General features: G+C 44.3%; 1 protein-coding gene across 1 annotated transcript; it reads left to right on the forward strand.

Annotated features, from left to right (window-relative positions):
• Positions 1–596: 596 nt before the first annotated feature.
• LOC122477223 (proteasome maturation protein) lies at positions 597–1,826 on the forward strand. Its single transcript, XM_043570094.1, has one exon. It carries the CDS (start codon positions 645–647, stop codon positions 1,068–1,070), a length of 426 nt encoding a protein of 141 aa, XP_043426029.1. The 5' UTR covers positions 597–644; the 3' UTR covers positions 1,071–1,826.
• Positions 1,827–13,963: the final 12,137 nt, after the last annotated feature.

Genomic DNA, 13,963 nt, shown 5'->3' on the forward strand with positions numbered 1-13,963 from the left:
GCAGTTTTCTATGGGTACTACCAAGGTCCACTTTGAACTCTGCTTTTGGCACAGGGTTCATTTTGGGTCACAGAGATTCCGGTTTGGACCTGGCCCACACCTGTGTCAACTTGCTTGTATTTGGATGTTCCCATAGACTTTGCTTCTTACGGCTCTGTCTGCAGGGTGGGCTTTTTCCAGTTGAACTTCTTGAGGCTGGTGCTCTTGGGCTCTCCTGCCTTTATGAGAGGGTCTCCAAGCTGACCTCTCACACTGCTTGGGCTCTGTGATTTGTCGACTATCTCCCACAGTGATAGCTTGTCAGAACCTGGCTCTAGACTACCATGAATCAGCAGATGCTTCCAGAGAAAATATGATCTGTAGGTCTTGTGGACTTGTGCTTTCCTATCATTTCTGCCCCACCCCCCTCCCAGGAATTCCTTTACTTTCCCACCACTACTCTACAGACTGAAATATTAAAACTCCTTTCTTTGGCATTTACTGTTTTCTGAACTAGAAGGAAGTTTCTCCAAACATCTAGCCAGCATATTGTTGCAAACACAAGTCCTACTGTTAAAATATTAGTGTTTTCCTTTGCAGAAAATTTTCCTGGGGGCCGGCTGACGGTAACGGGGCTGAGAGGCTGTTCACTGAGCAAGTTGAAGATGAATGCCAGAGGACTTGGATCTCAGCTGAAGGACAGTTTTCCAGTTACTGAACTTTCAGCAAGTGGACCTTTTGAGAGTCATGATCTTCTTCGAAAAGGCCTTCCTTGTGTGAAAAATGAACTTTTGCCTAGTCATCCTCTTGAATTATCAGAAAAAAATTTCCAGCTCAACCAAGATAAAATGAATTTTTCCACACTGAGAAACATCCAGGGTCTGTTTGCTCCACTCAAATTACAAATGGAATTCAAGGCAGTGCAGCAGGCTCAGCGTCTTCCATTTCTTCCAAGCTCAAACCTTTCACTGGATATTTTGAGGGGTAATGATGAGACTATTGGATTTGAAGATATTCTTAATGACCCGTCACAAAGTGAACTAATGGGAGAGCCACACTTGATGGTGGAATATAAACTGGGTTTACTGTAATCTCTGTGCTGTTCATGAAAATAGAGGGGCTGCATCTTGTTTATAGTCCTCTTTTTACTATAATTTGATGTACACAACATTAAAAGTACTGACATCTGAGAATTCTTGCCTGAATAGTATCTGTGATCATTTGAAGTTATTTGGGTCTTTGGTTTATTGCCACGTGACAGTTGAAAGCACTAAAGGGAGATGCTTTTAAAACTCCCAATTTATATGAAAACAGTAGCCTTCTATATCTTTAAAAAATTGTTGCTGATGAGTATTTTAAAACTGTCTACAGGTCTACAGTGCAACCTGTTGTTTGGGTATTCTGTAAATTTAGTTCTGAAACCATTATCAGCATTGGAGTCTGCAACCTTCATAGTAATGTCTTTCAGAATAAACATCTGTAATTGATTTTAGTGGCAACACTTCAAATTAAGTACAAAGCAAGGTATTTATATTTTACCTTGTTTCAGTATAGCTCATTAATATTCAGAAGAATAATATTGGCTGTATTGATGCTATTTTAGAATTATAGCTATTCTTTGAGGTTGAAAAGTATAAGTTCAAAGGTTTTGATTTCGGTCTTGTCTTTAACGTGAAAAACTAAATAAAGCAACCAGGATGTGCTGATTAAACTGTTGTACCACATAGATTTATATATCACAAGATGCTTAAATTGAAAAATAATCAGAATATTCATGTACACACATACTATGTATCCATGAACAAATCCCATAATAATTTATTTAAAAATAAACCTTCGCTATGGTTGTTCTTTCTTATGAGATATTCTTTATGAACCTGGTATACAAAAATTAAAGAATTTTAGATTAAAAAAAAAAAAAAAAAAAAAAAAAAAAAAGAAAATTTTCCTATGCAGATGTATGATTTGTATAATAAGAAAACACCATGCATAGTGCTTTCTAACCTGTTGTCATTTAGCAACATATTTTGAACAACTGTTTATGTAAATAAATGTGTCACTGATGCTCTGGGTGCAGGAAACAGACTCTGAGACAGAGACTTGAGTGCAGGAAGTTTATTAAGGAGTATTTTTAAGATCAACACCACCAGGGAAGGAGTTAAGTCGGTTCGGGGGGACGTTAGGCAATGATGCAGTTATCAGTCCCAAGGCTTCAGCTCTGAATCTGGAAGGGGCCCTGCAGCCTTATCCCAAACTGAAGAAAGAAGGCTGGGCCTTCTTACTCCTGTGGAGTTTGATGTGGGCTGTCCCTGGGAAGGCAAGGCAGCCAACTTCTACTGCATGCAATTCCTAGAGACACCAGACAGATGACGATTGTCAGCCTGCAGCACTCTCAGAATCTGGAAGTCCCCAAGGGGGATCTGGGGAAGAGCATCATAATGTCCACCCCAGCGAGGGACACTTGGGGCTCCAAATAACAGAAAATCCAACCAACTCTTGCTTAACAAATAGCTACTTAATCTCACTTAATATAAAGTCTGCAGTAGATGATTTTTGGCATCAACATCATCTTTCTCTTTCATTAGGAAAGCAAAAAAAACTTTCTCAAAGCCCGTAGTAGACTTCTCCTTACATTTCATTGACCAGAAACGTATCACATGGTCACTGCCAGGTAAGAGGGAAGCTGGGAAGGTGGGGACTGAATTTTCATGATTTTGTGCCTGGAGCAGTGAACATTGTTCCCGTGAATAGTATCTGGGTTCTGTTAGTATAGAAAAGATACAAAGGAATTTACACATGCATCTAACATAGCCTGCCACAAATAGACCTCTACAAAATTATTTTGAATGATATATGGATATAACTTAAGCAGGCCCATTTTTCTGGAGGTTTTGATCGTTGCCAATATTCTGCTATTATCCACTGCGCTGTGATAAACATCCAAGTGTGCCCATATCCTCAATTATTTGCTCAGGATGAAATGCCAAATATGTGACTTCTGGGTCAAGAGAATGTACCTTTTTAAGATACAGATTTCCATGACATACCAGGGAAAGTTCTACTAATGTATGTTTCCAGGAGCAGTGATTGAAGAGGCCTAGTTCCCCTAGATCCTTGCTGACCCTTGATATCAACATTCTTATGAATTTCCATCAGACTTGCATTCTTTGAAAAGTACCTGGTTTTAATCAGCATTTTGATTACTTTGTATTCATCACATTTATTCATTTTTTGAATTATGGCCCCAAAATAGGGTTTGTATGGTTTCAGCATGTTGCAAATTATTGAGATACATTTAGTGTTTTGCTACTGTGCTGTAAAGGTTAATCACAGCAGTTCTGTAATTAACCTGAGCTGTTTGCTTAAATTAAAGCTCCTGCTTGACACGACTCCTGGTCAAAGCACGAAACAATGATGTAGACTGTCTCTGTAACCATGAGTCCAAAGAGTTTCAGAGCAGCCTGACACAGCTCGTCGTCATTGTTTATTAATAACAATGAGATTGAAGACTTGCACCTGGTCTTGGAGTGATCCTCCCCAGCCCCCACCCCAGGGCTCTGCTCGTTCTGCAGCCAGAATGTGCCTTGGTGACCAGCATAGAATACACAACGTCAGCAGATACTTCATTTTAGTCTGCCTGGGTCTGAAGGGTTCTGTGCACACGTCAGTGGTTCCCAATCCAGGAGACATCTGGCCTGGCCCTTACAGAAAGGGGACGTTAGGAACCTGCACCTGGCTGCGGCAGACCCCTACTGTGAGCCATAGGCTGTGATGTATATTCTGACGTTCAGGCTTTTGCCATAGCATGTCTTTTCCCTGTAATAAACTGTACCTTTGTAGGCTTTGTCATTTTGGGACCTGCGCGTATTCTTCAGCAGTTGAACCCCGGTTAAGTGCCACTGTTAGTGCACATATATATTCAAGTTTTGTAAGTGTCCCATGGGCACTAGGAAAAAAGTCATATTGTCTAGTACATATACATGTCTTTTTTCCAGGAAGCTTTTAAATAAGACATTGATTTTTATCAGTAAGTGAGTGAATCTCTGTCCTTCATATTTTGATTGTATACATTTCATGCCATTTTGCTTAGTTTTTTGTCTCAAATTCTACTAATTTAAGTATTTTGATCCTTTGTTTTCCTTTATTTGTGTCTGCTTCTTGTATTTTTCCCATTCTCTTACACTGATCTTTTTTGTGCAGTTGTGTGATTTTTTAAATTAACATAGAACTGATTTTTAAAAATCCAGTGTGGGAAATTTTATTTTTAAATATAAAAGTAGGTTCCATTGATATTTATCATTATAATGAATATATTTAGTATATTACGTTTCATCTTCTTCTATGCTGTTTTTAAATGCTTCTTTGCCATTTCCTTTGTTTTATGATTTGTTTCTCTCTCATGAGTATTTTCTTTGTTTTTATCTACTTCATTGCTTTGGAAGGCACATACACTCCTATTAGGACTGGTAGGTATGGGCTTTAAGCATTCTGTGGGTCTGGGGAAGAACACATACAAGATGTTTTGATGGCAATAAATCTATCAGAGACACGAAGACATGGCAAAAGGACTCAAAGTACCCCCTGCCCAGTTGGGATAATTAGAGCATCAGTAAACATAATTGCAGTGGTTTGAAACACATGACATAAGGGTAAATCTATGAGTCCATATTACCAAAAAACAAAAAACAAAAAAAAAAAACCCTTACCATCTACCCTTAAAAAAAGACAAAAACTTTATTGTTTTCCTTTAGAGGAGTTTATGGCACCAGCTGTATTTGGAAAACTGCTAAATAAAATATTGACATGGGACAACAGTTTGAAAAAGCATTCTGTGGCCTGTATTTCTTAAATTATCCGTATTTTTTAAGCGAAATGGCAGTGTGTGCTCGGGGGATGAGTAGAGGGGGAGGGAGAGGGAAAGAGAATCTTAAGCAGGCTCCGCACCCAGCACAGAGGTCCACCTCACCCCCGTGACATCACGACCTGAACCGAAATGACGACTTGGACGTTTAACTGACTGAGCCCCCCAGGTGCCCCAAAATGGTCATCTTTTCATTCCTCCTGATTTGGCCAAGTTGAGCTCACTCTTACTCTCCTCCCTCTTTTTTTTTTTTTTTAATTTATTTTTCAACTTTTTTTAATTTTATTTTTGGGACAGAGAGAGACAGAGCACGAACGGGGGAGGGGCAGAGAGAGAGGGAGACACAGAATTGGAAACAGCTCCAGGCTCCGAGCCATCAGCCCAGAGCCTGACGCGGGGCTCGAACTCACGGACCGCGAGATCGTGACCTGGCTGAAGTCGGACGCTTAACCGACTGTGCCACCCAGGCGCCCCTCCTCCCTCTTGTCTTTGTTACTAAAATGTTAGATTTTGATACAGAGTAATCATTTAGACTTTTAAAAACTGTCATTTTCACACAATTTTCTCAGTTTTGAACTATTTTTTAATCTCTTGTTATTATGGTGTGTATTAAATTTTTTCAGGAAGTGGGTGTTGATGATACACATTTGAACCCTGGCAGTAGGGAAGAGCAGTTCATAGCAGGGGCGCAGACGCCCCGACTGCCTGGGCCCCATCCTGGCTCTTAGATAAGTTACCTAAACTCTCAGCTCTCTCCTCTGTAAAATGACAGGGGTTGGTGGAGTGAATTGAGTCAATATATACAAAGCACTTAGAAGAGTGCCTGCCAGTGTGTGCTTAGTATTTGCCAGCCATTACTGCGCAAGACCATTTGGCCACCCGTAGGAATCCTCCGGTATAACCCTGTTCTCTAAAAACCCTAGCTGTTGGTCCATTTTCTTCCGCAGACTGATGTTGCAGAGAAGCCTGACATCAAACTGACTTTGTTGCCTTCTAGCCTAGCGGTGGAGAGCTCTGGATGTGTGACTCTGGGCAAGTTACTTGACCTCTGCAGTCCTTGCCCCCATCGTGTGTAAAGCGGGGCAAGTCCTAGGCCTCCCCGCCTTGGGCCCTTTGCACTTGCTGGCCAAGCCATCCTTCCTCCCTTCCATCGGCTCGTTTTCCCTCACTCCGACCTTTTCGTTCTGCCAGGGCTTCTAACCGTAGCGGCCTCAGCCTCTGGCCAGTCATCTCACTCCGGCCTCTCGGCCTCCGCCACCGACCCGAGGGCACGCACGCGGCAGAGAGACAACCGACCGAGCGGTTCCGCGGCGAGACCGGAAGACACACTCTCGTCCAGGGTGACTGGGCCGCGGGGAGCCCAGAGGCGCCCGTCTGCTCCGGCAAGGGCTGGAGGACAGCGGAGGCGGCTGGAGCGCACAGGGCTCCCGCCAGACTCGCTCAGGGTTCCCGAGGTCAGTCGACGTCAAGGCGGGCACCGCGCGCGGCTTGGTTGGAAGCCGTGAGGTTTAGGGGAGAGAATTCAGTAGAGCCGCGAGTAGCGTGCAGAACACGGGCTGAGCCCTCAGCGAACGACGGTTTCCTCCCGCCTCAGTGGTTGTGGGGCTTTTTGTAGTTGCAAGTTGTGGTTACAGATTGTTGCCAACTGTGTCTGTGCGTGGGTAGGTGATTTTCCCCGAAGTGCGGGGAGCTCTTTCAGTCTGCACAGAGAGAGAGAGAGAGAGAGAGAGAGAGATCTTCCCCAAGCTTAGGAAAACCTGGGTTCCCCGACGAGCTTTCGTTACTGCGAGCTTTCGTTACTGCGTCTCTTGGCTAGGAGCGGCGAGCACCTGTCTGTGGGCGATGGTCTGTGTTCCCCGTCTCTACCATCTCTCCCCACCTCCGAACGTTGAGTTCCCGGGGGCGGGGACGTGGGTGCCGGTGTTGATCTCCGGAGGGCTTCCTCCCAGCCTCCTGGGCCCTGAGGCCCTGGAAGGGCCTACAAGGGACCGGCCGCCCCCGGCCCGGCCGCTTAGGGAATGAGTTTCTGCCCCTCACCCGGCCCACTGTCCTTCTGGCAGCGGCACACGACTTCTCACCGACACACTTGAGCGGTCAGCGCGAGGAGCCACCGACCGCGCGGGCGATCCCAGGAACCCCCGCTGCTCAGCCCAGAGGCCCGGCCTAGGGGCTTGCTGGAAATGCAGAGCCTCCGGGAGGTCCTGGCCCCGCTGCGACGGAACAGCACGTTCACGACGCCCCCGGCGGTGGGGGCTGGGGGGGGGTGCGGGGTGGGGGTTGTGTGCGCCTTAAAGTTGCAGAGGCTGTGCTCCAGAGCACGGGACTCGGTAACCCTTTTATTCATAATCCGTTTGTTTTCTGGCTACTCACGGGGTCTTTCTTTACGGGGAAAACCTTCCCAACTCCTCACCGGACCAGATCATGTCAGGCTCTGACTACTTCTTACTGCATTTTCATGTGAAGTTTCATGACCATAAACTGGGGACACCGTTGCCCATCGCCTGAGTCTTACGTGCACAATTCACACTTCATTGGAACCTTAATTTTACTCCGTCACATTCCTGCCGTGTCCTCGGCTCCCTTCACCTCTCAGAGAACCCCAAACTTGCCAGAGTTGTGTCCGCAGCTTCTGTTTTGTTCGTTCTTCTCTCCATAAGAGCTCCCTGATCTCAATACTCTCCCCTGAGCTTCCACTCACGAACTTTGATGCACTTTGGATCAATATTGCCCACTCAACAATAACAATATTAATGGGGTTTTTTTTTTACAATATTAATGTTTAACATTGGTTACCACACACCGTTGACATCATTCATCTCTTTTATTGTCACCAGAACTCCCTGAGGTGGGCTGAAATATTCTCATTTTTCAGAGGAGGAAGCTCAGGCTGGAGCAGTCGGTGGGAATTGGAATCTTTCTCATTCTCTTGAGGACACTTAGCATTCTCATGGCAAAATATTATTTGTACTATGAAGGGTAAAGATTCAGCGTACTATTTTGCCTACCTCTTTGAATATTTCCATAAGGAAAAGGGACACGGAGTCAAAACGATTAAGTACTATCTGTCATGGCAGATGGTTGGCCGATATATCTCTCCAGTCCTGGAGAGTCCTGAAACTTCCTTCTCTGTTTCATCTAGATTGGCATATCTGGTGACATTTTTGACTTCTTCACTCTTGAACACCTCACAGACTTCTGAGCCCTGATGGGCCGGGACCTGCGCTCCTGCTACCCCTTCCCCAACCGCTCTCCTGTCTTTCCCACCAGAGCTAAGAGCATCATCACACGCCCTGTGTTCAAGAGGGACCCAGGAGTCGTTTGGGCGCCATCTCTTCTCCGTTACCTCGTATGACCAATTCACTGCCAGGTTCTGCCAGCTGTAATCTCCAGAGCCTGTCCGAATGCCATTCTCTTCTCTGCCTGCGGTGTCAGCCACCACCGTCGTCCAAGTTGCCATCACCCTTTACACGGCCCTGCCTGCTTCGGTGAGCTTTCCGATTTTATGCTGCCCCCTTTCTAGGGACCAGAGGACCTCTGAAAACATAAATCACATCCGCCACCTACTTAGAGCCCTTCGATGATTTCCCTTTTCCCTTGGAGTAAAATACAGACTTCTCACCCAGCCTCGGTGGCCTTGTGTGATGTGGCCCTCGTATTTGTCCGCCACACCTTGCACCACATTCCCCGCCTTCCTCTCCTCAGCCAGGTGCCCCGGTCCCCTTTCAGTCTCTCTGCTGCCCCACATGCTTTTCTGCTGCAAGGCTACAGACCCCTGCCCATTTTCTATTGTTTCGTCCTCTCTTACTCATCCTTTGTATCTCCAGCTATCTACTCCTTCTTTTTTTTTAATCTACTCCTTCTTTAGAGAGACACTCCCTAACCCCCCAATCAGAACTAGCTTCTCCCAGGCAATCTTCATAGTGCCAGTTTTTAGTTGTGGCAACCACCATAATTTGCAGTTATATGTTAATTTGTGTTCAAATGCTGCCTCTCCCACTCTGATGACAAAGAACGTGAGGGTCTTTGGGTCCAGTACCTGGATGTAACTGGCACCTAGTAGGTGCTCACGAAGCGTGTGGTGAAGAACGGAACGTCTCTGTCATTTTCACCTGCATTCTGGGAAAGTATCTCAAGGATGTTTTTCACGTCAGCCTTTCTATTCCTTACTGACTGTATATGGCTTTTAATTTTGTTGATGCCTTACGAATTTTCTTACAGTCTTCTTTGAGTCAACTACTTTGTCAACTTTTGCTCTTCGTCTACCTATGACCTTTTGCTTCTCACGCACAGAAGTTATGGTTATTTGCGATCTTTTGAAGAGGCCAAATAGTTTGATTTTTTTCTTCTGTCTCTGAAAGCCAATAATTTTCCACAAGTATTTCCTTTCTTTGAGTCTTCCAACTGTTTCTTTTATCCCATTGTCTTTGGTTGTAGATCTAAGACCCTTCCAGACTTAGTGTGTCAATAGAATGTGCGGGTTGCCTTTAGTCCCCGCTTGTATGCGTTTGGGTAGAGTTTCCAACCCCTTGATATCTGCAGCTGCAAAGTGGGTTAGTTGATGGGCATGGCCTCCTGTCCACGTTCCAGCTTCTAACAGGCCTTCCCTTTTTGTACCTCCTTGTTCTCCTGTGGTTATCACCTTCCTCTTATTGTCTCCGTCTGTGGTACTGGAACCCAATGACAATAAGCGAAACGGTTCTTCCTATGTCTGTGGTCACCTACAGTGAGTGAGTAATGGGGGAGGATACGTTTTATGCCACGGCCAGTCTGCCCTTACTTCCTACCTAGTTGATTAACCAGGTTGTTCTGTTTCGGGGTGCCTGGCTCAGTCGGTGGGGCGTCCAACTTTGGCTCAGGTCATGATCTTGAGGTTCCTGAGTTCAAGCCCCGCGTTGAGCTCTGTGCTGACAGCTCGGAGCCCAGAACCTGCTTCAGATTCTGTGTGTGTGTGTGTGTGTGTCTTCCCCTCCCCCGCTCACACTCTGACTCTTTCAAAAACAGATGAACGTTAAAAAAATAAATAACAAAAAAATTCCCCAAGGTTGTTCTGTTTCAATGTAAAAATGTAAAAATGCAGTGGGTAGACTGGAGGTTGTGGGGGACTGGGGGACAAGAGGGGACAGAGAGGATGGGGACTCGAGGTGGGCAGAGGACACAGAGGGGTTTCCAGACAAGGGGCAAAACTCAGGAACAAGAATTCCTGCCTGACAGTATAGTTCCTTGGGATCAAGAGCTATGAATGCGCAGTCTTCTGGCGAGTAAAGGCCCCAATTTCTGCGTCAGGACACAATAGGTGTAGCAAGGACAATGTACCTTTTTGTTTGTTTTCATCTATCCCCAGTTGCTCTCTTTCATGAAAGGAATCCCGAGTGCTCCATTCAGTGAAGTATGTGTCCCTTTTTCTCAAACTCTGTTTGCCTTACAATTATTTTCAAGGCCGTTCACAATTTTATATTATGTTGTCTGTCAAACTCTCATTATTTTAATGGATTTTTATTATTTTTCTATGAGGACATGGGATGTTTTAATGGAAAGCTGTGAGGAGTTTACTGGTGGACTGTAGATCCAATTTTTCTCTTCTCCTCCTTCAACAAAGAAATCTGCAGATCTACAGAATATTCATGAATATAATTTTTTTTTTTTGCTTCACATCTGCTCCCATAGCTCTGTCAGTAAGGAATTCATCATTCCCAAAGCATTCCATATGCTTTTCCACTCTGCATTTACCCGTGCAATTTCCCCTGGCACAAATCCTCTTCAGTTTTTGGCCTCTAGCAACTCAAGAACAGGATGTTTCGATCCTCCGCTTGTTTTGAGCCCGAGGACACCGTGACTCCATGTTTGTTAGTACAAACATTCTAATCAGAATCGCGCCAACATTGAAGAAATTTTATGAAGAACATCTTTTCCCAAGCAATCTCAAATCACTTTAATTCCTTAATATCAATTTTCTACCTAATGCAGATAAAACATTTCTAGTGTTTTTTATTTGCTTTTATGTTAATGAAATTATTTTCATCTGGAAAATTCTTATTCATAAAAATGTCACTGTGATTTGTTTGAAAACTAGTCTAAATCAAAATTTTTACATTTTAACCTCTTTCAAGTGAGTTTACTTCTGTGGCAATTAGGTCTGCCAGTTTCCCATGTTGTGAATTTTGTGGGCCTAAATTTTGTCAAGAAAATGTGAGTTTTGGGGCGCCTGGGTGGCTCAATCGGTTGAGCGTCCCACTTCGGCTCAGGTCATGATCTCACGGTTTGTGGGTTCGAGGCTCACGTCGGGCTCTGTGCTGACAGCTCGGAACCTGGAGCCTGCTTCGGAGTCTGTGTCTCCCTCTCTCTCTGCCCCTCCTCCACTCTCTCTCTCTCTCTCTCTCTCTATCCCTCTCAAAAATAAACATTAAAAAATTTTTTTTAAGAAAATGTGAGTTTTTTAAGTTTCTGTATTTATTTTGAGAGAGAGAGAGAGAGAGGGAGAACGGGTGCAAGCTGGGGAAGGACAGAAAGGGAGAGAGAGAATCCCAAGCAGGCTGTGAGTGTGGAGACCTAAGAGGGGCTCCCAACTCTCCTACCGGAGATCATGACCTGAGCCAAAGTCAAGAGTCGGGATGCTTCACCCACTGAGCCACCCGGGCGCCCCAAGAAAATGTGGTTCTTCCAAGTGTTTTGAATCGCTCACAAATGTAGCAGTTAGTAGTGACCCCCCCCCCCAGGCCCCCTTGGCACCCACCCTTCAGTACACAGGAACAGTGGTTGGCTTCTGAGTGCGAACACCTGCGACCCCCCACCAGCGGGCGTTCTTGGAGCCCGACACCCCAGCCAGGCCAGAAGTGCTGGGGAGCTGATGTGCCCCGGGGACAATCCTCAGCCAATGACAGAGGTAAGTTGGAGGGTAAACACCCCAGCTTCCATGTCCTCTGGGGGGATGACTCTTAGCTATGTTCTACATGGTTTTTCCTAGTTCCCTGGGGTGTTGGGGGGGGCGGGGGGGCGGTATAGAAGCCAGTTACCTCTGGTCGAAAGCTGCTTGATGATGTGCCCTTTACTGGCTCATCCTCATCTGTCTTAATTCCCCCACCCTACTGATGCTTTCTGAAATGACCTCTTAATTACTTATACTCTGATTCTCCTCTAGAAGTCAGCTTCCAGGGACCCCAACTTAAGGCTACAAATGTAATTGTATAAAGTTTTGCTATTGACAGTTTTATTGTGTTATTTTTATGGGGTCTAAATCTTCCATGGTCGGTGTTGTAAAAAAAAACGTTTTTAACATGTATTTATTTTCAAGAGACAGAGTGCGAGCGGGGGAGGGGCCGAGAGAGGCACAGAGAGAGAGGGAGACACGGCATTGGCATCGGAAGCAGGCTCTAGGCTCCAGGCTCTGAGCTGTTGGCGCAGGGCTCGAACCCACTAACTGTGAGAGCATGACCTAAGGTGAAGTCACACGCTTAACCCACTGAGCCAGCCAGGCACCCAGTCCGGGTTTTTTAAATTCTCAGAGTCAAACATTTTGTTACTGAGTTAAAATGAGTCTTCAGCCATTTTTTTGTTCATTCACAGCAACTATTGTAGGCGCTGTTTTATGTTTATTCCTACCAGTACGAGAATCCACTTGAAGACTGATAGATTTGATTTGGGTGCATGCCTGGGTCAGAACCTCCTGCCTCATGTGACCTCCTGTACTTTTTTTTGCACATCCTTTCTTGAGAACCTTTTTTTATATTCCCACCTAGAGAAATCTTAATCTCCATAATGAAGTAGAAATGCCAGTTCCTCCATAAACCTTTTCCTGATTCTCATCAATAGTAATTGTAATTTTGAGCTCCGATAGCAGCCTGCTTTTCCCTCTATTTAGCACCTTTTCTTGCCTTAAGTGATTTTTAATTATTTCCCCATCAGACTGAGAGCAGAGCGGATCTTGTTTTCACTCCCACCTAACTCCACTCCTACCAGCACACACTGCAGGTATTCAGTAAAAGTCTGAATGTATGTTTCCATGACAGAGAAACCTCTCATACTCCAGATCTAAGAATGCTATTTGTTAACTTTTGAATGGGTTTTTAAAAATCTGTAATGTACACCATGCCTCTCACTAACTTTATCAGCTGCTATCTCTCAGATACATTCGATTCTTAATCATTTTGCTCCATCAGTACAATTCCCATCTCTTTTCTCTAAATTCTGTTTTGCTTTTCACATTTAATGAAATTTGATTGTACAGTTTTTTAAATTGCCCCAGTAATTAAAGATACCTAGTCATCATTTGGAATAATATGCTCAAGTGTGGCAAGGCATAGTTGATGAGGAATTCTTCCAAATCCGTAATAAAATCTCAAAATGCCAGTGAAAAAAATGACATTGAAAAAGGTCATAGGACATACATAGCAAATAGATGTGAAAAATTACTCAACAATCACAATAATCAAAGAAGCTGAAATTAAACTACAGTGTTCACCTATTACATTGCTTATTCCTCTTTATTAAAGTACAAGGTGTCAAGGTGTAATAAAGAAACTCATATTCACTGCTGATGTGGGTATAATATTGTACAACTTTCCTGGAGCTTATTCTAGTAATATTTGCCAGGTACTTTATTTTTTTATTTATTTAAAAAAATTTTTTTTCAACGTTTATTTATTTTTGGGACAGAGAGAGACAGAGCATGAACGGGGGAGGGGCAGAGAGAGAGGGAGACACAGAATCGGAAACAGGCTCCAGGCTCTGAGCCATCAGCCCAGAGCCTGACGCAGGGCTCGAACTCCCGGACCGCGAGATCGTGACCTGGCTGAAGTCGGACGCTCAACCGACTGCGCCACCCAGGCACCCCTTGCCAGGGACTTTAAATGGTTCATTTTAAAACTTCATCTTTAGGAAATTATATTAAGGAAATAATCCTAAATTTGGACAGTGTGTGCGTGTGTGTGTGTGTGTAAAGAAGTTTAAAAATGTAGTTACGTCTCACAACAGAGGCATGTTTAGTTCAATTATGGTATAACTATATTATGGAACACTAAACAATCACTAAAAATATTAATTTCAAAGAAATTTCAATGACTGGTAAAATTATTTGTAATACAATTTTACGTGAAATACGGGATACAAAACTGTAATTATACTGATTTC

This window comes from Prionailurus bengalensis, chromosome X (genome assembly GCF_016509475.1).
Source record: "Prionailurus bengalensis isolate Pbe53 chromosome X, Fcat_Pben_1.1_paternal_pri, whole genome shotgun sequence".
In the NCBI taxonomy this organism is placed as follows: Eukaryota; Metazoa; Chordata; class Mammalia; order Carnivora; family Felidae; genus Prionailurus; species Prionailurus bengalensis.